Here is a 26,607-nt window from a genome sequence, read left to right as displayed (position 1 = left end):
GTTGAGGTGGTACTATCAACCTCAACCTTAGAAATTTTCTAGCTCTTTGGCTCTACTCCATTAGGGTTTTCTTTCCTCATGCACAGCATGTCGTACTTCCCCCTTCTTGGAAGTTTATTCATATTAATAGAAGTATTTACTATGCACACCCAAAAAAAAAAAAGACCGACTGTATGTAATTTTTCTCCTGGAAAGGCATCTTCTCAAATACTCAGCTGCAGTTGATATTAGGCATAAAAAATGGCCTTGTGGCACATACCTCTCAAAGGGAAGAGGATGGGTTTTATAAAAGCATTTTGAAATTGAAATAGAAAGTTGCCAGTCAACAAATACAGATCATAGGGCATAGCAATTTAATATATACCTAGATGAATCCAGGAACATTCCCAAACTCATCCTCTAAAAACACAACATAGTGCAGTTTCAATCTCACGATAATCACTCATAAGATTGAATATAGCCTTCAATAAATCAGCTCTGCATATAATTTAACACGTTTCACTTGCTCTCACAGAGCAAATTTGCATAATTAGCATACCTCACAGCATGTAAAAGAGAAGCTACCTCTTATCCCTACAGAAACTCTTTTTACCTTTTCTCTCTACAGTTTTAAAACAGATTTCCAATGCACACATTCTTTGAGAAAAAGCCTATTGTGCTGCATCTTCTAGAGGCCGTCCTTCAGCAGTTGAAGCAGTCCCTGTAGATATCTGGCTTGGACTTATTCCAGATGTAGAAGAACCATGTTGCAGCTCAATCACAAGCCATCGCACAGCTTTGCTCATTTGTTCAAGGCGCACAGCACTCAAGGGAGGAAGTCCTGGTCTGCCATCTTGTCCAGTTCGTGCAGCAAGAGAGCCAGTTGCTTCATCAACTAAACATTCGGAGCCAATTCTCTGTCGAACAGATTCGACAAACTCTTGAGCCTGATCACAGGCCACATGGAATAGCTGCCAGTTCTGCAGAAATTTCTCAAGGGCAGCATCAATACGTAGGGTGCGCTGCCCATCTGCTGCCTCCTTTTCCTCCAAAACAGATGCAGCAGAGCCCAAAAGCACAGTATACGCATGTTGTAGAGACTGTACAGTTTGCTCCATTGGGTGAACGCCCTTGTTGATCAGACCACCTGCAGTCTGCTCCATTTAATAAACATTATTACTGAACAGCATGCATGAATGGACTGAAGAATTGACTTTGACACACTCCAGTCCTATACTTTTCTGTAAAGCTTAACAGGGATACTTCCCCGTCTGTCATGACTTGTATTGCTTAAACAAACAAACTAAACCTCAAAATTTTCCTGTTTTAAGGCAAATCCAAGCATGCACTATCACATACCAAGTTCAATGATTTGTGTAAACATAGACACATACCAACAATTAATACGCCATAAACTTCTATTTTGTATATTGCCGCCCCAAAATACTTTTCTGTAAAATCGTATTATCATGGACTTTCTTGGGATCCAGATTCTATTAAAGTCCACTTAAGTACAAATCAAAGATATATCTAGATGATACAAGAACACATGACACACAAGACATTGAAACCCGCAAACCCATGCATGCATAGCAGAGACTAGCTACTATGACATCCCACCAATGTCATCCGCTAGCGCCCAATAGTAGGTGTAGACAAGTCTCACACACACATTCTTGATATAACATGCAAGGTTCATGGGATACTCTCTCGTGCTAAGTACTAGTAGCTGATCCTCTAGCTCTTCCACGGATTGCGTGTTGTCACCTTCCACGAGATTTAGATAGGAGTTCTATTAAGTACCCAACTCCTCATCCACAAATTGTTCCTTGCATCTCCACAAAAGATGTAACACATTGGCTACTGCATGGATTGGCTTATCAAACCAATCTCGTCGTGTTTGCCAGATGTCCTTAGTCTAGTCAAGCCTGTATACACATTATACAGCAGCTGCCTTTGTGCAGCAAATCAGCCGACTTTCTCTCTCTCTTTCCCTCATTTACTTGCTGAAATCACTCTCTCTTTCTGGCGGGCTACAAACGACATACCTCCCCTTGACGAGCCTCACGAAGAAGAGAAGGAAATGGATTTTGGGGATCAACAAGAACTAAAGGCTAAATGAATGAAATACTTCGACAAGCAGATGAAGGCCTTGAAAGACATGGTGGGAGCCCAAAATCAGACTGTAGCAGTGCTACAAGCCACAGTTACGAGCTTAGTAGCAGGAAAGGGAGGGACGGCTCCAGTTGCACCTTCTTTCACCCCCAAGACTTTCACCGGCGAGAAGAAGGAACACACTCCCAAGTGCATCGATGCTTGGTTGAACCAGTGGCACGTGCACTTTTCTTTCAAGGGATGTTTAAAGGGAAAGCTTTAGCTTTGGTGGAGGGAGTTCAAATTGAAACCAGATACTTGGGCTGATTTCGGAAACTTGTTTAAAGAAGAATTCCTTCATCCTGAGGATGAGTTTAAAAAGAAGCTTGCACCTTTGAGTATGGAGAAGATACCATTCTGCATTCTACATGAACGTCATGATGCTCTGACCGCATGTCATGCACAGGTTCAACAAACCTATGATTTAGTAAAACAGACGTTTACTAGCCTAAAATGAAGGCTAATATTACTGACTAATTGGTAAAATGCAAGCACTATCAAATAAATAAGGCACAATGCCTTAGGGATGGAGGATTGTTGCATCGTCTAGACATCCCTAGAAGTAAATGGGAAAACATTTCCATGCAATTCATCGTGGGATTACCATGGACCCAGCAAGGCCATCATGCTATTTGGGTTGTGGTAGATAGATTGGCAAAGATGGCTGGATTTTTACCCACAAAGACAGCTGTAAAGGCCCCTGAACTGGCTCATCATTTTGTTCAGTAGTTGTTCAAGTTGTATGGGTTGCCTTGCGATAAAGTCAGTGACAGAGATCCGAAGTTCTCTAGAGAGAGTGCTAAATTCCCCCACTTTTTAAGGGAAAAAGCACAATAAAGTAGTGCCCCAATTAATGAAGGGCCCACTTGAGCTAAAAGCATAAAAGGTTGGAAACTTCGGACATCGCGTTAGAAACTCAACGATGAAGCTGGCAGTTGAATCACAGTAGAGAGAGAAGATAAGAGAGAGAGAGCGAGAACAAGAACACAACACTAGGGCCCAAAAATAAGGGCTAGCCCCCCTCCGCCCCCACCCCCCCAAGGTCTTTATTGCAATAGAAATCTCTTTGTACAAGGTGGCTCATGAGGTAGTAGACTCTGGGTATAATTCTCAATACAACTGGGAGCCTAGAGGCCCTTATTTTATAGACTAGGCCAGCCAACTAGAAAGCATGTGCTTTTTTAAAGCTTGGTCCGCTTTTCTTGCCTTGAATAGGCGCTTTTCTCTAGAAAGTCAAGCTTTCTCTAAAATCTTAGGCTTTCTTCAAAAGCAAGCACTTTTCTCCATAGAATGGGGCACATCCAGACAAGGTCTACCCACATCTGCGATTTGCCCCAAAGTCACGCGTTTCATCCTTCTTGCTGCGATTGAAGCTTCCAGCCAGTTCCAGGCTTGCTTCCAAGGTGCGATTTGACTCTAGCAACTGCGTTTGGTTCCAGGATGTGAGCTTGTGGTGCAGTTAAGGTTTCGGTGGTATCAGAGCACAGACTTGCCACATTTCTTGGTGGCAACAATCAAAAGAATTATCCATTTGAGCAAGGCTAACAGCAATTTCGAAGAATCAGGGGATCTTCAGCCCACAAGAGAGTTTGTCGATGTCAAGATTTGGAACAGGAGCCCCTAAGTTGATCGCAATCTAGTTCAAGCAGACCATATACTATATTATCTATTTTATTTGGCCGGGGTTATTTGGGCTAGAGCCCAGACCAATGGTTGATTCATACAACCAAAAGGGCCGGCTCCCGTCTTCACCCGTAAGCGTTTACCTCCTTGAGAAGGGTGGGTTTTGTAGTTGGCCGATTTTGGCTCAACCAAGCTTGATTCAATTTGCGTCCGATTTCTCATCTCGTACATGCAGTTCAGCTTTCCAATGGCCCAATCAGAAAGGGCCTATAGAACCTAATGGTGATCTTGATGAAGACTTTGTTAAGAATAAAATCCAAGAGTTCAAATTTTGAAGGAAGATTCCTCGAGTTCAGCAACTGTTCGAAGGCCCCCACGTGTCTAAGCTGGTGACTATTCATAAGGAAGTAAGCTGGCGCCGTTCTCCTGGTCCAATAAGGGGGAGAAGTCTGCATCCAAGAGCAAAGCGAAGTAGATCTTCTACTTCTCAAAGTAAGAAGCGCACAAGAAAGTCATCAACTACCAATTCCAACACACTTAAGTTCCTCTACTTCTTCACATCAGAAGCATTCAAAAAACCCTCCAGCACCCAAGGCGAAGAAGCCTAAAGGAGGTAAATCAGTCCGTTTTGTCACCTATAATGAAACCTATGGACACTCAGACAAAGCTATGAAGTTTATAACCTAGCGAGATGTGACCTTTCGTGCTGAAAATTACGAAGAATCTTCTAAGCTTCCCATGGTGAGTTTGCATCTCACCGACACGACCAATGCATAGTGGAGCGCGCTATTGACCGCCAGCAAAGCTCCCAAAACTGGAGAAGATTTCAAGAACATGTTCTATCGCCACTTCCTCCAAAAACAGTTCGTGGAATCGTGGAAGAAGTGCAAATGACCTGGGACTGTATTCACATGGACAGAGACAAGCCTATCAAAGTTTACAACAAGGAATTTTGGGATACCTATATGCAATTTTCTAGTTTTTCTAAAATCTCTGACGAGGTACAAGTTTGAAAGTATAAGGCACGCCTACCCATCTAAGGTACCAGGTTATGTGAGCACCTTGTCTCATACAAAGATTAAGGATGTTATGCATTCAGCTTCCCTTGGGGTTATTTTGTACATCAATGATCATCCTACCTTCGAGAAAGCAAAGAAGGGAGGACCAGAAAAGAAGAATGTGGTACCAGTCTTCTATCCCACCAACATTTGAAAAGAAGTAATCTCAGCCTAAGAAGCCGAGGGGTCAACCAAAGCCCTATAAAGGAAAGTCTAAATTCACTCCAGAGTAGATCGAGACCTTGCGAAAAGAGGGGAAGTGTTTTGGATGCAGGACTGAAGGATACTTGGCAGTCCAATGTCCTAAAAGATCCAGAATTCGAAGGACCAAAAAAGTCAAAAGAACCGCCAAAGCCTTTGGTGGGAGGAGTCCTTGGTGTACTAGGGAGGGTGGCCAATCCAGAGGCCACAGAACTTTCTCTCTCATGAGGCAAAGAAAGAGACCAAAATGTTTTGATCTTGTTTGATATCCATTGATGTCGGATAGATTTTCCAAGGAGAGCAGTACCTATGATACCAATCATTGGAAAGCTCGAGATCCATATTCAGGACTACGAGGATCACAAAGAGTTCATGGTTTCACCTTTGGAACAATACGATCTAGTTTTGGGGATGCCTTGGTTCTATCAGAAAAATGTGCATCTCATGATGCCTGAAAAGACACTTGTTTTGAATCATAGAGGCAAAGAACATCACACTGTTGCTAAAGGGAAAACAGAGATAATTCCTATTGTATCTAGTGTTTCAGCTGGAAAATTAATAAGGTCTTCAATTTTAGTTTATATGATTTATGCCTAGGAAAAAAAACATGAAATACCACCAAAGTGGCAGGAGGATCATGTTATCGGCTCATTCCTAGAAGTGAGCCCCCAAATCGTCCACGGTATTGAGCGAGTGCAGCCCAAACCAAGGACAGATACAGGACTTGCTGTCCAAAGAGCTCATTCGACCTAGTTCTTCTCCTTTTTGCTCACCCGTGTTATTGGTTCAAAAGAAGGATGGGTCTTATCAGATGTGTGTGGGCTCTAGAGCCCTCAATAAGATGACTCTCAGAATAGATTCGCGATCCCAAACATTGATCATGTGTTAGACCAATTAAAGAAATTCCTGATCCCACATGTATTAGACCGATTAAAGGGAGCCACTATTTTCAGCCGGAATGTCACATGCACCCCTGCACTTGGGTGACACACTGGCTACATCGACAAGTGCATTATAGTTCCCAGATAGGAGATTTTGTCGTATGCTGTGACCCCTTTGTGAGCCCTTGTCCAGGGACAGTCAGGCACAAGCTATGTAGGTCAGTCTCTCAGCCTTAGGTCAAGTCAATAAGTTAGTTCTTGTTCACTAGTACCCACTGGAGAACAGTAGGTTAAGTGTTTCCATCTTATAGTTTACGTCTTAGCCTAGGTTAGGAGTCCCTTTAGGGTCCCCAAAGGCTGGACAGGTAAGCAGGGAAGGCAGCCTGCAAAGGCTGCCCAAAAATTCCCAGGCCAACCAGTCTGTAAAACAGACTGACTCAGTCTGCTGTTTACAGACTGGGTTGGCTCAGTCCAGCCCTATAAAAGGCCCCTTGGCTGCCCTGTTTTCTCATTCAGTGCTCCAGCCTTCAGCTCTCCTACAAGCTCCACTCCAGCCTCCTTGTGCAGCCCCTGAGATCCTCAGTTCTGGCCCTGCTCTAGCCTCAGTCCCTTGGCCATCAGTTCAGCCTGATCTGAAGGTGTCCACGCAGCACAACAGTCGGAGGTTTGGACCAGCAAACGGAGAGAGGTTTGGGCACTGTTTCCTCAGCTTTCTCAGCTCTCTTTTACAATTTACACAGCTCACTCTCAGCTCTATATTTCAGTCATCTCTCAGTTCTCTCATAGGATCTATCACGTCTAGTTTTCTAGTTTTCACTCTCTCACTCACGCAGTAACCTTGCATTCCGGTAGACAGCACAAGCCTCTCCCTTGCCTTGCAGAAGCGTCCTACATCGTCAATGTGGACATTGTTAAGGTCTCGGTACTGGTCGGCGTTGCCTCTCAGGTCTTTGGGTCTGCTATACGTGTGCACAGTGAGCTCTTCAGAAGCGCGTTCCGTGCTCTCTTGAAGAGTGTTCTTTGTATTTCTCAGTTCTCCAAGTATAAAGCAAATTCTCCCCTGATTGGGGGAGGGGGCCCTCAGTAGGTACAAGGACCCAATCGGTTGTCGACTCTACTCTCTCTCTACCCTCATCTCCTTTCTCTCTCTATGGTAAACAACGCTCATTCCTCGCTAAAGGTTTAAAGGTGGTCTTGCTGTGAATTACACGATCTGATAACCTTCACCCCCAGACAAATGGTCAAAGTAAGATTGTGAATTCCACGGTGCTAGATCTTCTAAAGTGTTGTGTCCAAGCAACAAGCTGAGTGGAAAAAGTATCTCCCTTTGGTGGAGTTTGCATATAACAACACTACTCACAGTTCCATAGCCTTAGGAAAAGCCATCCATGGGAAAGTGATTTTCCCACCTATTCTTCAAACGAAGGATGAGATTTTTGTGGCCGATCCATATGTTCGGATCTTCAGACAGCTTTTTCTCAAGTACCGACAGACATCCAAAGATCTCAAGAAAAGCATAAAAGAGCAGCAGATTAGCATGGAAGGGACCTAAATCTTCAAGAAGGGGATTGGGTAGTTCTTGAGTTTGAGAAAGCCAGATTTACAAAGAAAAGGTACATCCAAAGTTATCAACCAAATATTAATGGACCTTTTCCAGTTAGTGAGCCAATAAATATCGATGAGAACTACCAGAGAATTGGAAGATCCACAATGCTTTCCATGTGAGTCTTTTAAAGATATATCAAGGACCAGAACCCACTGAACCAATTCAAGAAGATTTAAATACCTTTGTAAGATTGGAATATATCCAATCATACAAATTAAGTTTTTTTGTTGCTCTAAAGTCCAAAAATCTACACAGAAAATAAAAGAGAAAACGAAAGAGAAGAAAAAAGAGGAAACAAAAACTTTTTAAAAAACAAAAGGAAGACATACTTAGCAAGCAAAGCAACAATTATGTCGTCATCAGTGCCCAAGCATAAGCAACTATACCACGTTTCTAAGAACCACCGGAGTCTCTTGGACAAACCTAATGCTTACTAAATACGTCAAAAAAACAAAAGAGAAAGAAAAAAAGAAAGAAAGAAGGCGACTAAACAAGCAAATCACGAAACAAAATCTTCCCAAAAATAGGTAAAAAGCAGGAAAATGGGGTGCTTACAGGGATGGCAAAGTGATTATCCGGGAAGAGCAGACAAGGGAGAGAAGAAAGACGGGGAATTTCAAGACGATTCACCAGAGGTGGAAGTGTTAAATTACACGGCGCAGCGAAACAAAAACTTAACAAAGAATAGAGAGTACACAGCAAATTGGAGACGAACAAAATTTTCCTTCAATACTGATGTAGCACAGATAATGGCTCCATCCACCCGTGCGCTCCCACAGTGGAGCTTAGATGGCGATCTAGACAGATACTAGGTGAAGACTAGCCGGAAGATCTTTGCTGGAAGATCTGATCTGGTACAATGGACTGAGGAGGTCCCCTCTTTATAGCTATGAGGGCGGTAGAATCAACGTAGTCGATGGAACCGACCAATCAACCTAGTCAGTGAAGCCGACCAATCAACCTAGTTGATGGAACCGACTAGTCGTCCATGGAATATTCAAGGAATATTTCCTATACCGTCGCCTCAAGGGCTCTCGCCCCCGAACCCCCACCAGGGGCCGCAACGGCCTCCCTGGGACCCCCCAGTTGCGGGCCAACTGGCCCCCAAACCCTAGCAAGAGTAAGGGGCTCCCACACAATCACCTTTCTACCATCAACAGTCTCATTGATGAACCTCATCTAACATGCAAGTCAGGATCCATCTAGTGTCCCGGGCTCACACATCTCATATGGGGGCCTTACAACTTGAGCACCTTGGACCACTGGTGGTTACCAAGAGGGTGGGGCATTGAGCATATCTAACAGGAAGAAATGGAGGAGATCCTCCAACCAGAACAAATTGTTTCACACATAGAAAAAGGGACCCAGAGGCAAGGTTACCCATAGGTACCTTATCAAGTTCAAGAATTTTTCGGTAGTTGATGCCAAGTGGGTGGATGAGGAGTTCTTCTTCAAGTAACCCCAAATTCTGCACCTATACCAAGAAGCCTTTCAGTTGACATTGACTGTTTAGAAGCCGAGGAGACGTCACAAGTTTGTAACTTCTCCCAAGAAATAAAGAGAAATCTTTAAGATTGACTTCAATCAAAGAACGTTGGCCTACTAGAAAAAGTTTTATTTTCCTTTGCGTTGCATTGGTTAAATAACATTGTGGGGATGCCCACAAGGGACTAGGATTAGTCCAAGAACTACTGATGAGCTAAAGTGTTGGATATTGTTTGTGCAAGGTGCAGAACTTTGGAGAGTGCTAAATTCCCCCACTTTTTAAGGGAAAAGCACAAGACAAGTAGTGCCCCAATTAATGAAGGGCCCACTTGAGCTGAAAGCGTTAAAGGTGCCCCATTATATGGAGAAAAGCGCCTGCTTTTGGGAAAAGCCCAGGATTTGGAGAAAGCTCGAGTTTCTAGAGAAAACCGCCTATTCTAGGCAAAAAAAAGTGGGCCTAGCTATTAGAAAGCACATGCTTTCTAGTTGGCTAGCCTAGTCTATTAAATAAGTGCCTCTAGGCTCCCATTTGTATTGAGAATTGTACCCAGACTCTGCTCCCTCATGCGCCATCTTGTACAAAGAGATTTCTATTGCAATGTTGTGCTTCAACTGCTAGCTTCATCATTGAGTTTGTAACACGCTATCCGAAGTTTCCAGCCTCTAGACGAGGTCTACCCGCATCTGCGATTTGCCCCAAAGTGCTGTGTTTCATTCTTCTTACTGCAATTGAAGTCAAGCTTGCTGCCAAGGTGCAAATTAACTCTAGCAGCTGCATTTGGTTCCAAGAAGTGAGCTTGTGGTGCGGTTAAGGTTTCACAAGGGTATCTCATTCCTGGCCTCCTTGCTGCTGGAATTGCACCCTGTTGTCAGGCTCTATCACTGAGTTCTCTAGACCTCCCTGCTGCTTGAACTGCGACCCAAACTGAGGCACTAGAGGCTCTACACTGGAACACTGAACTGCCCCTCCAAGAGCCCTTTATATAGGGCTGGAATCGGTGTTTCCTTTCGCAGAACCCCCTGAAAAAGGAGCGCCTAGGTGGGCTGTCGGTGATAGCCTAATATGGACGACCATGCTCTAAACTTGGTGGAAAAAAATTAGCCATAACTTCATTAAATGCTTATTTCGATGCATGTAACGTTACTAAATGCTGCAAAAAACTTGGTAAATATCTAAATCATGTCTTCCCATTTGATTTGATACGCTACATGACCCGATTTGGATTTGTCAATCAGAAGCTATAGGTTGTCGAGCTGCGCACTCAAGAACAGCCAGCTAGGTCTGTAAACTAGACTGCAGACCCAAGTCTATTCCAAATCTACAGCCTAACTGCCACGTGGACGGCAACATGGCAGTCACCTGTTGGTCATAGTTGCAAGCAAAACGTTTGCAGCTTGCAGTTAGTACTTGCTAGCTTGCTAGTCCTGTTTGAAACAAAAATGGGCACTTTATAGACCTATAGATGCATTTAGTATTTCACCTCTACACTACTAAAATTCAAACATTCTCATTAAAAAAACTGCTATCAGACTGCATGTGAGGGCTGAAGCCTGCAGGCTGCAGGTCATCAATCATACTCAAGTCTCATGGCGTCTGTCATTTCATCCACTCCATTGTTTGCATGTGAAGCATGCCCAAAAAAATAACAAGTTTGCAAACACGCTTTTAGCAAATGTTTAAAAACGTTTGCTAAAGCATGCAAACGCATTTGTTTGCAACTATGCCATTGGTCCAACCTGCTGAACTACTCTGACATGTTGTCTGCAGGACCTATATCATGGCCATGGCAGCCCATGTGTGCTACCTTATGTGCATCCCTTGCAGAGCCTTCTGCTCCATACTAGTCATCACTAGCTGGAATTATCATGCACATAAACATCATTTCATTATGTGCCTTTGGTGCATTATATGTGGAGGCCGTGTTATGTGCTATGGTCATCTTATGCAATTGTGGTTTTGGATGTGGGAGCTACTTTGTCAGTGTATCCCTTCCCCATTGAACAAACTATCCCACAGCCTCCTGTCTGCTCTAGCCACTGGTATGTGCTGCTGCTGACCAGGTACAGGCCCTGGAATTACCCCACACTATCTATACTTGCTGCTGCCCTTCCAATCAGTCATATCCACTGCTCACATGGCAGCCAGCATGCTGCCCATGTGGCAGTCCTCCCGTGGCAGCCTCTCTCTATGCTCATGTGGCATCTCTCTCTCCCAACAAATGTCGCTGGTATACCTCGCTTGTGTCCTCCTCATATGGGGGCTCACAGGTGGGGGGTGACTGTGATAATCCCACTTCATCTCTCCATCCAAAGATAATATAGTTTTAAGTATATGACTAAAAATAATGTTGGCTCCTATTAGTATTTTAGTTAAAGCATTATGAGATCCAGCAACTATTTGATGAAAAATAGTTTCTAGCTTCAAGCCTACACAAGAAAGAACAAGTAAATATTATTCTAAATTTTGTTTTATATTATTATACACATAGGAAAAGAAAACAATAAAATTGATCTCAATGACAAATTACATTTTTGTTTTACAGTTTACCTTTCCATACATTTATTTGCTTTTCATAATCATTCAACTCATATCAAAAAGCAAGAAGGATACAACGTTTTCAAGGTTGTTCTTTTAGATATCTTACTTTCATTTATTATGATCACATGTTTACTGACCACGTGTGAGTTTTCTTTGTGTGAGTTCTTAGATAGGACATCACATCCCCGCCGGTTATCTTCTACAAATCTTACGCGCATTGTTATTCACAGTTCAGAGCTCTTACCATGGCTGATCGTTTCATTTTAACTTCTGTCACCTCAGCATGACCACACACTATTTAAGTAGCACATGGCACCTTCAGTGTGTCCCTGATACCTTCAGCGTGTTTATGTCACCTCCAGTGTGACTCTATGACCTCGAGTGTGAGTCTCTCTCATTTAGAGTGATTTCTCATGTTGAATATGACTTCACCATCTTCAATATGGTCTACTTCTGCCATCGTTTTCAACATGCCATACAAGATTGATGATGCTTCACATATCCACAAGGGTTTTCTAACACCCGTGGATGTAAGAAATCCTAGATTTACTATATTTAGAAATGTGCTAAGGAACAGAAAGGAGACTGAAATAGCAGAGAACAAGGAATAATTATATTGCTTGAATGTCTGTAGGGTATCTGTAGTGTGTCATCCATACAACTGGGCCTCTCTTATATAGAGAGTGAAGAGTCACACGTGAAAAGGTGTGTACTCCAAAGTGTATGTGCATGAAGAGGTGTGTACCCCTTGTGAAGGGTGTGACCCTTGATGAGAGGGTACATTACAATAGAAATGTCTCTTCGATAGAGTGTCTCTTGTGAAGGGTTGTGCCTCATAGGAAGTGTCCCATCGAAAGGGCAAGGGTTGTGCCTCTTAGAAAGTGTCCCCTCGAAAGGCCATACCCTTCCACAAGTGTCCATTCATCAAACCATCCATAAGTCTAGAAATAGAGAAAGGAATACATCACAGATCGTGACATCCCCTCCCACTCAAAATAAGACCCTGGTGGAGATAATGAACTGATGTAGAAAATATCACGGTAAATTCTGAAAATACTGCTGTAAAATGTCAAGATACTGCTGCAAGTCTTCATCAGATTGCCAAGCGGAGTCGTCCAGATCTCGCCAAAGAACAAGGAATTCCGTGATAAGTCGATGTCGAGTCTCTCGTTGTCGATGCTCCAGAATATGCTCAGGAATAAGGAGAACATAATCGTCTTCGATTTCTGGAACATAATCACCTGCAGGAGGAACTGCTTCATCGCCTGGAATGTACGTCTTTAGCCAAGAAATATGAAATGTTGGATGGATTTTACCCCATGATGGTGGAAATTCCAATTTGTAACTTAAAGGTGAATTTTTCTTGACGATCCGGAAAGGTCCATAGTATCTTGGTCGCAACTTAGGAAACACAGACTTAACCGTCATATAGCGATGTGGGGCTACAAATAATAGCACCATGTCACCAGTGTTAAACTCTAGGTGACGTCTATGTTTGTTGGCACACCGTTGATACCACTCTTGCGCTTTTCGCATATGATCCCTACTTCGAGTAGAATGTCTTGCATTTCTTGAACCAGTTGATCAGCTAGGGCCACGCAATGTTGAAGTACAAAATTCGTTGGTACAATCGGAGTGTGTCCATAAGCTGCTTGGAATGGAGTCATGCTGATGGCACTATGGAAAGAGTTATTATAAGCAAACTCAAGGAGTGGTAGATACTCTTCCCAAGCTGCGAGGCGTGACTGAATATAATGTCGAAGCATTTCTTCCAGAACTTGGTTGACTCTTTCAGTATGGCCATCTGATTCTGGGTGGTAGACTGAATTGAACAGTAGAGTTGTACCCAAAGATTCGAACAGTGAAATCCAAAAGTGACTGGTAAACTTAGGATCTCTGTCGGATATGATATTCTTGGGCAATCCATGGTGTCGGAAGATGTGTTGTATAAAGAGTTTGGCTATGTCCAGAGCCTGTGCACTGCTTTTGCAAGCAACAAAGTGTGCCATTTTGGACAATCGATCAACAATTACCATAATCTGAGTGTTACCTCTAGAGGATCGTGGTAGTGTTGTAATGAAATCCATGGAAATACTTTCCCACCTTTCAGTTGGAACTGGAAGATGCTGAAGAAGTCTTGTTACTGGAAGAGGCTGAAGAAGTCTTGTTGGAAGTCGTCGGCTTGCTTTCATTTGTTGACAAGATAAGCAAGAAGTAACCATTTTGATGACGTCGCTTTTCATCTGAGGCCAGTAGTATGTTGCACTGACTAACCGATAAGTCTTGTTGATGCCTGGATGGGCAGCATAAGAAACTACATGATGCTCTTTTAACAAAAGATGTCGAACATCCTTGTCATGTGGTACACAGACGCGATCTTGATAGTACAGAAGGTTGTCCGTATAAGAATAGGATGAGAAAATCTTCTGCTCGGAAGTCGAAGGTTGATCTTTTGAAAGAACCTGTACTGTTGTGTCAAAGTCTTTATCATTGAAATACTTCCCTTTGAATGAATTCGGAACATCCACAGATAATGTAGAGATTACCATAGCTGATGCTAGAGGCAACCTGCTGAGAGCATCTGCAACTACATTGCGTAGTCTTGGAATGTACTCAATGATCATGTGAAAGTTGGCCAGAAACTCAACCCAGCGTGCTTGTCGAGCGTTCATGACTGGCTGAGTAAAGATATACTTTAAAGAGTGATGGTCTGTTTTGACCACAGAGTCGGCTCCCATGAGATAATGTTTCCAAGAGCGATAAGCATGTACAACGGCAAGAAACTCCTTATCATAAACCGGGTATCGGGTTTGGATATCAGAATGTTTATGGCTGTCAAAAGAAATAACTCTGCCTTCTTGCATCAAGTCTGCTCCTGTAGCGATGTCGGAAGCGTCAGTCATGACCTCAAATGGAAGATTTGGGTCAGCAATAGCCATAACTGGTGTGGTAGTGAGTGCTTGCTTGAGTTGTTGGAAACTATACTCTATTTCGGGAAGCCACTGAAAAACTGTTGTGCTTTTCAATAATTCGGACATAGGAGCTGCGATTTCGGAAAACTGATAGACCTTTGTATGGTAGAAGTTTGCCAATCCGAGAAAAGAGCAGACATCATGAACATTCTTAGGAGTAGGCCAGTTTCTGATTACCTCGACCTTCTTGGGATCCACAGAGATGCCTTGAGCTGAAATAACATGTCCAAAATATTCGAGTTGGGTCTTGAAGAACTCACTCTTCTCAATGTTGATGTAGAGAGAATTTGCGTGGAGAACTTCAAAAACTTGGTGAAGATGTTGTTTGTGCTCATGTAGGGATCTGCTGAAAACGAGGATGTCATCGAGGTAAATGATGACGAACTTATCGAGGAAAGGCCTGAAGATGTCGTTCATGAGTGTCATGAATGTGACCGGGGCATTGTTTAACCCAAAGGGCATGACCAAACATTCATAGTGTCCATACTTTGTTCAAAAAGCTGTCTTGTACTCATCGCGTTCTCGTATGCGAATTTGATGATAACCTGAACGAAGATCAATCTTTGAGAATTGTGTTGCATGTAGAAGTTGATCGAAGAGGTCATCGATGCGAGGCAATGGATACTTGTTTTTAATAGTGAGCTTGTTGAGGGCTCGGTAGTCGATGCAGAGGCGCATTGACTTATTTTTTTTTTCCACAAGTAGTACAGGAGATCCGAAAGGGCTGCGACTGGGCCGAATATGACCTTTGTCGAGTAGCTCGGTCACCTATCTTTGGATTTCTTCATTTTGAGTGTAAGAAACCCGATTAGGAGGTTTCGACGGTGCATTACTGCCGGGAATAAGTTCGATTGGGTGATCCACTGGTCGTCGAGGTGGTAACTGCTTTGGCAATTCCTGTGGAAAAATATCCAGGTAAGGCTGGAAAAAAGGTTGGTTGAGGTATTCAAGAGGATCCTTTGTTGGTGTCTCCTCTACTGCCATAACCAACAGAAGTGAAGTCTTTACTTGACGTTTACGAACCCACTTCTTTACTTGTAGGGCAGAGGCAACTGGGGTTGAAGGAGAGTCCCTAGAACCAGTTAGCTCAATAAGTTTTCCCTGGTGGACAAACTGGATAGTATGGCTACGAAAACTGATTGATGGATCATAGTCGTAGAGCCACTGTTGTCCAAGTATGACATCGTACCAAGAAAGAGGCATGATGTCGAAGTTCAACTTGCCTGTATAATGTTGGATGCGAAAAGACAAGTTTTTGATCCTAGTGTTGCACAAGAAAGTAGTTCCATTTGCGAGTTCAATCTGATAGTCCATGAGACTAGGACTGGTGGTCAACCGAAGTTTGTCGACCATCGAACTAGCTAGGAAATTATGAGAGCAGCCACTGTCGATGAGGATAGTGACCGTTGTTCCACGAATCGATCCTTGAACACAAAGTACTTGAGTGGCCAGGGAAGATTCGGGTTTGCTGGCAAGGCTCAGGTGGATGGTATTTGCCAATCGAACAACTTTGCCTTTCTTGTCTTGTGCTGGGGTAGCATCTTCTCTCTGGGAAGTACTAGGTTCCATATTGGAATTTTGCTTTGGTCACTTGGGACAATCGAACCATCTATGGTCGCCTGTACAGATGATACAAAGTCCTTTTGTGCTGGAGTTGTTCTTCTTGTCAGTGGCCGCACCTTTATGTTGGGGATGTCGGTAATGACTTTGTGAAGAAGAAGAGACGCGATCCTTGGAGGAGTGCTTCTGTTGGAATCCAGCATATGATTTCTGAGTCTTCTGGGGATCTTGAGACTGTCGCTGACCTTGATTACCGGAGTTTTTTCGAAACCTGGTGTTATCTTGAGGGCGAGCACCTTTGGCCATAGTAGAGTTCTGTGTGCGATTAGCACTCTGCTTCCCTGTGTTTTGAAAATCTGTAATGCGCTCTGCGTAAGCAATAGCGCCAGCTGTAGTGGTGATGTTTGCTTTAAGGACGTCAATGCGTAACGAGGAATTTAGGCCTGAGATGAAAGCATGAAGGCGATCATCCTCAGTTAAACCATCAATCTCCAACACAAATGTGGTGAACTGAGAGATGTAGGAAGACAGGGAGCCCGTTTGCTCCAACTGTCGTAGTTTTGAACGTGCTTGGAAGTCTGCATTGGCAGGTATGAACTGCTTACGAAGCACGTGTTCAAAACGTTCCCATGTTAACACACTTTTGCTGTCCTTTAAGCATCTTTGCCACCATAGAAAAGCTGTATCCTTGAGGAGGGAGGCTGCCAAGGCGATCTTTTTGCCTTCAGTGAGGTCAACAGTATCAAAATACATGGGCATTTTTGCGAGCCATTGGTCAACTGTTCGGCGATTGCGTTGACCAGTGTAGGCTTCCGGAAGTTTGATGTCAAGTCTTTCAGTTTTGGAAGCTTGAAGTAAACGGTAGAGGGCACGTAGTTCAGTGTTTTCTACCTCTGGTGGAAATGAATCCGCATAGTCGTCTGGTTGCGTCACGCCATCCTCTGTATGTGTGGTACTGCGAGACTCTTGAAGTTGTTGAACTTTCTGGACCAAGTCGGAGATGTTGTCCTGAAGCTGGGTGTCCTTGAAAGGCCGGGTGAATTACCAGGGATTTCCATGCTTTAAGGGAGCGTCTTTCATTTGCTGTAATTTGATAATGACAAGAGAATCCTTGAAAGCAGAATGGAAAGACTCCACCTGGCAATGATTTAATCTGCCAAATTGTTGCGTAGAAGATCGCAGATCTGGGCGTGGTATTTAACAAACTGTCTTCATCGCGATAGGAGGCTGAAACTGCTGCTGATCTGGCAGGAAAATGTAGCGAACCAAGGAGAGCAGGCTATCAATGGCGCAACAGGCTGCAGGTACCCGATTCTGGATCGTAATAGGGGCTGGCGCACCAGGCTGCTGCTGTCATGGGAGACTGGCGAAACAGAAAAGGGGCTGGCGAGGCTGTCAATGGCGAAAATCTGGTTGCAGGCTGTTTTGCGACCGAAGGGCTGGCTGGCGCTGTGCTCACGTTGCAGGCTGGAAAGGAACAGGGCTGCAAAACCAGCGGGGCTGCAAGGGCAAGGTAATTGGCAGCGAAAAAGGCGAGGGGCTGGCAGCGAAAATGGCACGGCTGGCAGCGAGATGGCGCGTGAAGGCTGGCAGCAAGATGGCGTGGGCTGGCAGCGAGATGGCGAGGCAAAGGTTGGCAGCGAACCTGCGCGGGCTGGCAGCGAAATAGCGAGGGCTGAGGGCTGCTGCTGCATGGAAATCCGTACGGTGGAGGCGAACCTGCATGCAAATCCGTACGGACGTCAAAAAGTGCGCCCCTTTTTCGTTGGGGGCTACCTAGGTTGGTTGGTTGCCCAAAAATTAAATGGTGGGTTTAATTAACCCTAGGGTAGCTAGGGTAAACCTAAGGTTTGGGGCTGGGTTTTCCATTTTAACCCCTCTAGGTACCCTTTTATAGGTGCTTGGTGCCTAAAAGGTGTGCCTATTCGAAGGGGTGTGACCCTTGGAATAGGTGCACCTTTTCATGAAGGGGTGTGTCCCTGTTTTTAAAAGGGGTGTCCCTGCATGAATAGGTGTGTCCTTTTGTCCACGATGGGGTGTGTCCCTTGGGTGAGGAGTCGAGACTCTTCATCAAAAGGTGTGTCCGATGGTGGAAAAGGTGCGTCCCTTGGTTTTGGGACAGCCCAAGCACCTGAAAAGACACGATTTTTGTCGTGTCCATTCACATCAACTCGTGATGTGTGGGAGATGGAGAGGCCATAGATGACTTTAGGCAGGGTTGGAGCGAAAAATTTTTACGCTCATCCTCTCCATCTCTTCCATGCACAATGTGCACGGATATCCTTCTAGCGAAAAAGATGTATCAGATCGGCGCTAGAAGGTGGGGGGCATTTCCTACAGGCAGGAGCGAATTTTGCTCTGATACCACTGTAAGAAATCCCAGATTTACTATATTTAGAAATGTGCTAAGGAACAGAAAGGAGACTGAAATAGCAGAGAACAAGGAATAATTGTATTGCTTGAATGTCTGTAGGGTATCTGTAGTGTGTCATCCATACAATTGGGCCTCTCTTATATAGAGAGTGAAGAGTCACACGTGAAAAGGTATGTACTCCAAAGTGTATGTGCATGAAGAGATGTGTACCCCTTGTGAAGGGTGTGACCCTTGATGAGAGGGTACATTATAATAGAAATGTCTCTTCAATAGAGTGTCTCTTGTGAAGGGTTGTGCCTCATAGGAAGTGTCCCGTCGAAAGGGCAAAGGTTGTGCCTCTTAGAAAGTGTCCCGTCGAAAGGGCATACCCTTCCACAAGTGTCCATTCATCAAACCATCCATAAGTCTAGAAATAGAGAAAGGAATACGTCACAGATCGTGACAGTGGATTTCCAGTACCCATGGTTTATTCCTGACACCTTCAAACTGGCTTTGGTGGTGAGCTTGGTGTGTTAGGCAATGATGCTTCACTTAATAAGGGCAAATCAAGATCACAGTGTGTTTGACCGTGAGGCTGATCTGATCTTCAGAACCCCTAATTTTTTAGTGTTAGGTCTAGCACCTTGATCCCTCACATGCACATTAATAGAGCACGTCAAGGTCTAAAGGATGAATTCATTTTGGATAAATTCGGAGTTGTCTAGGTCAAGTTATGAGCCTAGCAAACCTAGGATGTGCATTTATTCTGGGCCTATTAATTTAATTAATTGTGTGCATGGGTAGAGGAGTCATGGGGCAAAATTTTAAGAGACCTAATTAAAGGATTAAAATAACTCCTAAAACCTATTCTAACCTAGAATAACCAATCAAATACTACAATTAGAAAACAAGATATTAGATATCATTTTTTCAGCTTTTTCAGGCTGCTTTTTGTGCTTTCGCAGCTTTCTGTTGGCACCCTTTCCCTACTGCTCTCCTTGCTAATTCGCCCTCTCATCGCTAGCTTCCTTGCTATCCGCTTACCCTTTGGCAACTTCGCTTCACTCTTTAACTATATCATGATCTCCTTCTACTGTCCAACTTGGCAATTTGCTGCAATTCTGCTTTAGCTTGCAGTCTTCTCACACCCAGAACAAGCCTCAAAGTAAGTGTAATTCTCAAGATGAAATTGTGATTCAATTTCAGGCCATTTCAGGCCATTTTTTCTGTTACAGATTTCGTTTTTCATTACTTCTAAAAGTGAATTCTTTTATTTCTAACCTACCTGCCTTGAATTCTAAGAGCTTTGGTCATGTTTGGGATGAAAATAGTGATTTCAGATTTGATTTTTCACCTGTAAGCCCATTTAAAAGTGATTTTCAGATTTCGCTTTTTGCCTGTAGGCTTTCTAAAACGAACTTTATTAGTTCCTAACATATATTTTTAGAATTCCAAAGATTCTAACCATGTTTACGTAAAAAATACTAACTATTTCTTATTGGAACTACATTCAATAATTTCATAGATCTTTTGCTGAGACCATCGGGTTTCAGATTTCTCTTCACTTTATTTTTATCACGGGCTGCTAGTGGTTACTTTTCTACAGTTTTATGTGTTAAGTTCTTCCACTTTTCATTCAACAGCGAGATCATTGTATATGTTTTGGACTACTTCTTAGGATTTCTACGTTATCCCAAGTTATGCCCGAGGGTCTGCATTACTATTGTAATTGAAGCTGAGCATCCTTGCAATAGCAAAATATACATGGGATCAGCCCAAGTAGGGGTTGTACCTCATTCACACCCCATCGGGTGCCAAACACTTTTCCCTTCTGTTCCCAAGTTTTTAGATGAATCCAGGAACATTCCCAAACTCATCCTCTAAAAACACAACATAGTGCAGTTTCAATCTCACGAGAGTCACTCATAAGATTAAAAACCATAAACTCCATCACGCATAGCAGGGACTAGCTACTATGACATCCCCACTGACATCATCAGCGCCCAACCGTGGGTGTAGACCATAGTATAAAAGTATGCTCTCACACATACAAATCCACACACCCACACACACTTGAGCATCCATCTATACAAAGTCTTCGTACTGAGTTTCTGTCGGCACTCCGGAGGTGAAGGGCAAACTCAGCCATGACGAAGGCTAGCACTAAAGGAGAAGGCATGTTCATCTCAAAATAATGGCTATTTGAAATTCTAAGTTTATTAAGTAATTTAATTGAAAATTACGCTTCCACATAAACAAATCTAAAAGAAAGACAAAATAATGTTTTAAAGGTTATTGTTTTCATTTTTTTATAGATTTAAGAGTTTAAAAACTTGAGAATAAGTGCATTAATTTGAAAAGCATATTTTGAAATACTTTAGCATATATCCATATCTTGTAACTATAAATAATAATAATCTTTTCAAGATACAAAGCACAAAAGTGATAGATTCATAAATACCTTGTAATAATCAATATTTTTCTGCACTCTTCACACGACCATGCTCACCACCTAGAATAGAAAAGAAAATTTTCCACATAAAACCCATTCGCATTACTGCAGAATAGAAAGCTCAGGTTCCTTTAGTCTAGATGCCAAGAGCGAAAGGCCAACTTGGACACTCGGAATGCAAGCCAATTTAATTAAACAACCTACAAACTGGCCTTGAGAATTAACCCATGGTTGATGTGATGATAAACCAAAGCTAGGCGCCAATGGTACTACAACATATTTGAAAGAAGAAGAAACGATGCAACCAAAACATAAGTACGATAGTGGGAAAAAACACAGGAACCAAGAGAAGAAACTAAGAAACAAACAGCTCAACTACCATATGCTACAAAGGAAAGAAGAAAGATTACCCAAAAGAGGGTCGAGAAGCAGCCAAAATAGCGTCACACCAAAGACCGAGACCACAAAGAACTACAAGTTTCGAGCCTCGAGCTTTGCCAGTACTAAGGCACTGAACAGATCCAGCTCAGTGTGAGCTACTAATCTATTTGAAGTGCTAGCAGAGAAACATACTGTGACTTTTCGATGAGATGAGAGCGCAGAAAAACTGAGATAAAACGAAGCTGCTAAAATCGACGATTTTGAGATTACTTAAACCACAAGCTGCTGCTATCAAGGAAATATCGCTCATGTCAAACGGTAGAGACAATATCCGTTTATTCTCACCGAATATAGGCTAGCTTAACGGACATCCTTTGAACTCCTATCCTGGAGCGACTCTGAAGCCTTTAATGGCTCTGAAGGTGCTTCTGACTGGCTGCAGAGTGCTGCTGGTCATTTCTCATTGGCAACGCCAGATGGCAGTTCACGATTGAATGCGAGTCTGGTGCCCGAATTCTTCAAAACCCTCGACCAGCCTCGCATTACTAGGACCGTGTGAACTGGCTCTAAGAAACGAGAGCAGAGACTCTAAGCAACAAACAAGATGAATTTCATTCATGTGCCTGGAGAGAGAGAGAAGAAGAAGAAGAAGAAGAAGACAGAGTGAGAGAAAGGGGGAGAAAAAGATGGGACTCAAATAACAAGAAGAAGAGAGAGAAGAAGGAAGGGAGAGCGAGAGGGGGAGAAAGATGGGATGCAAATAGCAATCGTAACAATATTCATCGGGCTTGCCCTCTCTCTTTGATCGATTAAGGAATATCTTCAAATGTAGTGTTTTAAAATTGAGTGATCTGTCCAACAACCAAAGTTTGTCCTTTATATTTTATTATGGCTTTCATTATCAATTGTCAATCCATATATTGCTGTGTTTGTTTTAATAATTTGGTGCATGTTATATTTTTCCATGAATTGTTTTAGATCTCTTAATGCTTTGAAGTTAATGTTGAAGTCTCCAAGAACGTATGTTTCGTATTGTAGTTTTGTTTTGCAAAAAATATGAGTTGGGTTTTCTATCAATGAGGTAGCTGTCGATCCTGGTGGTTTGTAAATTATTAATTAAGTTGAAAGTTTTTGAGGTTATTGTTTGAAAGACGGTTAGTAAGCATTGTGCTCCCTGTTTGTGTATGTAGATTGTCTGTTTAAGTGTGATGTTATTTTTGTAATAAGTTGCTAATCCTAGTCCTTCGTGTTTGACAACAAATTGGAATCCTTTAATTTTGATGTTGTCCTTTGTACGTGTATGTGTTTCTTCTATGCACACGATTATTGATGCAATGATGTTATCTGTTGCTATTATGTCTTGTTTATGTGAGTGTAGGTGTGTTGTGTTGAATCATTGGATTATAATTGTATTTTCCAGAATTGATGTTAGGTCCCTTTGGTCCATGATCCATGGTGATTCCTTTCTAAGATGGTGTACTTCTTGTATGACGATGTTGTCCACGTTGATGTGCTTGTTTTCAACGTTGTTTAATAGGAACAAATTATTAGGGTCTCTTATTCTTGAGAGTGTTGTGTAACTAGTCCATGTGATTTGATGTTTGAAGGATCGAATGCTAGGAAGTTCATCGATAGTCCTTGAGATCAATGAACTGTCCTTGCAGCTGCAGGCTGAATTGGAAATTGGGTTCTTGTTACTGTGTTGAGTTGGTTTTTTTGATTTGAAATTCCCTTTGTATTTGAAGTATTGGTGTCCAATTTGTTGGTGTATCTTGATTTCCTTCCTACTTTTTGGTCATGAAAGAATATCCATACCATGGGTTGATATTCATTTGTGCCATGGTCCATGAATATACCGTCAACACCGTTTGCTAATCTGTCACTGATGTCTAGATTCCCAAAGCATTTTTCAACAATCATTCCTACTTTTAGGTTGAGTTGTACATGCAACCTTGCTGTAAACTTAGGGTCATCTGGTATTCATACTTTTTTGTTGCATTGATTGTGTCTCCTATCTTTTGCTCTTATCATATGTGGCTTCCCACCTAATTTTTGAAATACATTGTTATTGTGTTTGTCTTTAAGTAGAAGTAGCATGGGACAAGAAGATTGAATATCCTTAGTACTTGATAAATTATAATATACAAAATGTTATGCTTGGACAATTGAATATGGTAAATATATTTAAGGAAGAATGGGATATGTTTGCAACCCTATATGAGTCAAATAATAATTCTAGAATTTTAACACTAAGGAATCAAATCAATCAGCTTCCAACATAATAATGAAACTATGCATACCATTATACTAAGGGTTGAAGACATAAATAATGACCTTGCAATAGCAAGAGAGAATTTGAAGTTTGAAGAAATAGTCCAAGTCATCCTCAATGGACTTGGGAAGGATGTGAAAGCTTGGTTCAAAGCATAGCAATTTAGAAGCAAGTGCTAATGTTGGAAGAATTACAATAATTTTTATTGGGTGAAGAGTTAAAAATCAAGCAAGTTAAGCTAGGAAAGAACAATCAAGTGAATAAGCCTTTGCAACCTTAATTAGAGCTAGCAGAAGAGGCAAATCACAAATAAAAGCCATGGACATCAACATCAACAAAAAAATAGAAATTAAGGCAATCATCAGGTGAATGAAATCATGAAGAAACAAACGTGACCATCAATAATTTTTCAAAATAGTAGAAATAATTCAAATAGAGAATATTTCAAAGGTAGAGGATAAAATTTCTAAGGTAGAGGAAGTTCATCAAGAAATGTGCCAAGCCGTCAATGCAGCTAGTAACAAAATTTGGGCCTCATGAAAGAGAGATTATAGAAAGAAATAGTATGATCAAGGTGGTTGCTATAACAACAATAGAGAAAATTTCAAAGGTATCAAAAGTACAACAATAAGAAAGAGCATTGTGTCATATGATAGGTCATAAGGATTGGTTCATAGAAATGATCCCTTTGGAAGGATCCAAAAAATTGTAATCTATACATTGATAATACACCAAATCCTATTCAAGAAAAGGGCAAAGGACTCATTGATGACTTTTTAGGACATAAAGGGATTGATAGATTATGCTTTATTTCTAAAAAAGGATTGACCTATCAAGTATTGAACGTTCCAAAGCTCTTCAAGAATCTCTTATTAGTTGGTTAGATGATAGAGACAAAATTTGGAGCTATTTTTCATGGAGATGAACATATGATCAAACATAAATTCAAAGAGAGAGAATTGACACCCAAAGTGGCCTCCAAAAAGTAAGAGAGGCAACTACGTTGAAAATATACCATAGAGAGCAAAGAGATGGAGACTCAAAATGTAGCTTCATGGTGGAACAAGGAGTGATATTTCATTCCCTAGTACAGTCACTCAATAAACAAGGGAAAGAAATGAATGACTTTAGTCATTCATAAAGCCTACCCAATATGTCTCCCTACTCAACTTTAAATCTAAATTCCGATTAATTAATTTGTGTGCGCGAGCATCACAAAAGATGTGAGCGAAGTACAAAGGAACTAAAATAGTAAGGTGAGAATCAACCAATAGATGCAATTCCCTTTGAGGAGAAATTATCACTAAGCCATTTCCCCTCATGGAGCAGGCAAAAGACATGTAACATGTGTGAGTGAGCACACATATTAAACACCCATACATTTACATTTTTTACATTTTTCCTGTATTTCCCCCCGTTTTCCATAAGTATACATGTTGAAATTTTGAATTTGAAATTTCCCTCCATATATACATCATACTTACATTATATAACTATTCTTTAATCCCCCTCCTATTCATAAATGGTGCGTGTCTTGTAAATCCCCCAAATTAAAAATCCCCTTCTGTTAACAAACCTATTGTGTTACATGTTATACAGATTGACCACCATAGGTTTCATGCAAGTACTCTTTTGAACCCTAATAGTTTTTTGTAGAGAGGAATCATAGGCCTTTTATATTGGAAATGAGGTTTAGGAATGACCCTTGGATATGCATGGCTCAATATGATGATGATACCAATCAATTAGATAACTGTTGCAAAAATGATTGAAGGGCATCTTCACAAAATGTGCAAAGCCATCCAAATAATGGTTCGCTTCATCTAATCTTGAAGAAATAAATTCATGGGATGTATAAGGACCTCATAAGCACCACAGAGGAACCCTATTGTTGTGTGTGCTCGGCTATGATTTGGAAACATAAATTCAACAACATGAAGATACCCAAGAAAATAAGATTTGAATTATGTGCATAAAGCAATGCATTTTGTGTATAAAATCTCAAGGCAAGAAATATCAAGGTCTAAGGAACAATTCTTATAGTATGTCTTCGGTGTATTTTACAACTAGGGCAACCAAAGTCTACAAACACATGGAGAAATGCAGCTAAAAGAGATACAAAAGAGGGTAAAGCAGCATGATGATAGATATATTATGATTGTCACTGATGCTATGGAGTAAGAAACGACCAATTTAATAGAGGAGGATTTTATACAACATCAAGTGGTTGGTTTTATGACAATTGTGCATGTAACCACTTCAAATCTTAACAACAATGCAAAACTTATGGTGACAATAATGAATAATGACTTGTATATGTGATCGATGCCCTTTGCACGTATACTATATGCATACTACTATATTAGAGAGAATAAAAAACAATTGGTATTCATTTATCGTTCTATAATTGGATTCTTCGATCATATTTATGATCACATTGATCGAATATTTAATAGAATCTTTGTTAAACTTTGATAAAAGAAGCTTCGGTGGAGGACAATGCTATTGTCAGTTGCTTCTTCCTTTGCCATGACAAGGTTGCAAAGCCAAGGTTGAAGCAATATCCACTGGTGGATCTTCAGTCATTACACTTCCTATTCACAGAATGGCGATTCCCTTCAGATTAGCCTTTGTACCCAAACCATGCTTTTCCAATTGCATGAAATAGTTGGCTTTAGGTGGTTTGTATTTGGTTCATAAGGAATAAACATTGTAGTGCAAAGCTAAACTATCAAATCATCCAATAGCAATTCAAAATGAAGAAGGACATCACTATAAAAACTTTGTTATGGATAAAATATATCCATTTGGTTCCATATGGATTCCCTCTAATGGCCTTCCATTCTTAACGTCCATACCTAATAGGGAGCTTTTTAACTATAACACAATACCATTGAAATCTCATGGAAAAACTTACAAATCATTACACATTACACAATTGTGAATGTAACCACTTTAGATCTTAACAACAATGCCAAACTTATGGTGAGACAATAATGAATAATGACTTGTATATACAATCAATGTCCTTTGCAAGTATACTATATGCATACTAATGTATTAGAGAGAATTAAAAAAAATTGGTATTCAT

General features: G+C 41.6%; 1 protein-coding gene across 5 annotated transcripts; it reads right to left on the bottom strand.

Annotated features, from left to right (window-relative positions):
* Window positions 1-286: 286 nt before the first annotated feature.
* Window positions 287-22,071, bottom strand: MED32 (mediator of RNA polymerase II transcription subunit-like protein). 5 transcript variants are annotated; one of them, XM_087373417.1, is made up of 4 exons: window positions 21,590-22,071; window positions 21,274-21,419; window positions 20,873-20,923; window positions 379-1,133 (listed from the first exon to the last, which is right to left on the bottom strand). In XM_087373417.1, exon 4 carries the CDS (start codon window positions 1,095-1,097, stop codon window positions 651-653), a length of 447 nt encoding a protein of 148 aa, XP_087229543.1. In that variant the 5' UTR covers window positions 1,098-1,133; window positions 20,873-20,923; window positions 21,274-21,419; window positions 21,590-22,071; the 3' UTR covers window positions 379-650. The 5 variants fall into 5 exon arrangements, with proteins under 5 accessions (XP_087229545.1, XP_087229546.1, XP_087229544.1 ...); XM_087373416.1 differs by having other exon boundaries at window positions 21,274-21,374; XM_087373419.1 differs by lacking the exon at window positions 20,873-20,923 and having other exon boundaries at window positions 287-1,133; window positions 21,274-21,374.
* Between the last annotated feature and the right edge of the window lie 4,536 nt (window positions 22,072-26,607).

The sequence above is a fragment of the Dipteris shenzhenensis genome, chromosome 4 (assembly GCF_047967505.1).
Source record: "Dipteris shenzhenensis isolate YYH24624 ecotype China chromosome 4, Dip_SZ_1.0, whole genome shotgun sequence".
NCBI lineage: Eukaryota > Viridiplantae > Streptophyta > Polypodiopsida > Gleicheniales > Dipteridaceae > Dipteris > Dipteris shenzhenensis.
Note: the sequence above shows the minus strand (reverse complement) of the source record. Positions and strands in the feature narration are given on the sequence as shown.

What these genes read in the sequence shown, in the direction of transcription:
- MED32 (XM_087373419.1), bottom strand. Translation starts at nt 1,097, where the DNA reads ATGGAGCAAACTGTACAGTCTCTACAACATGCGTATACTGTGCTTTTG.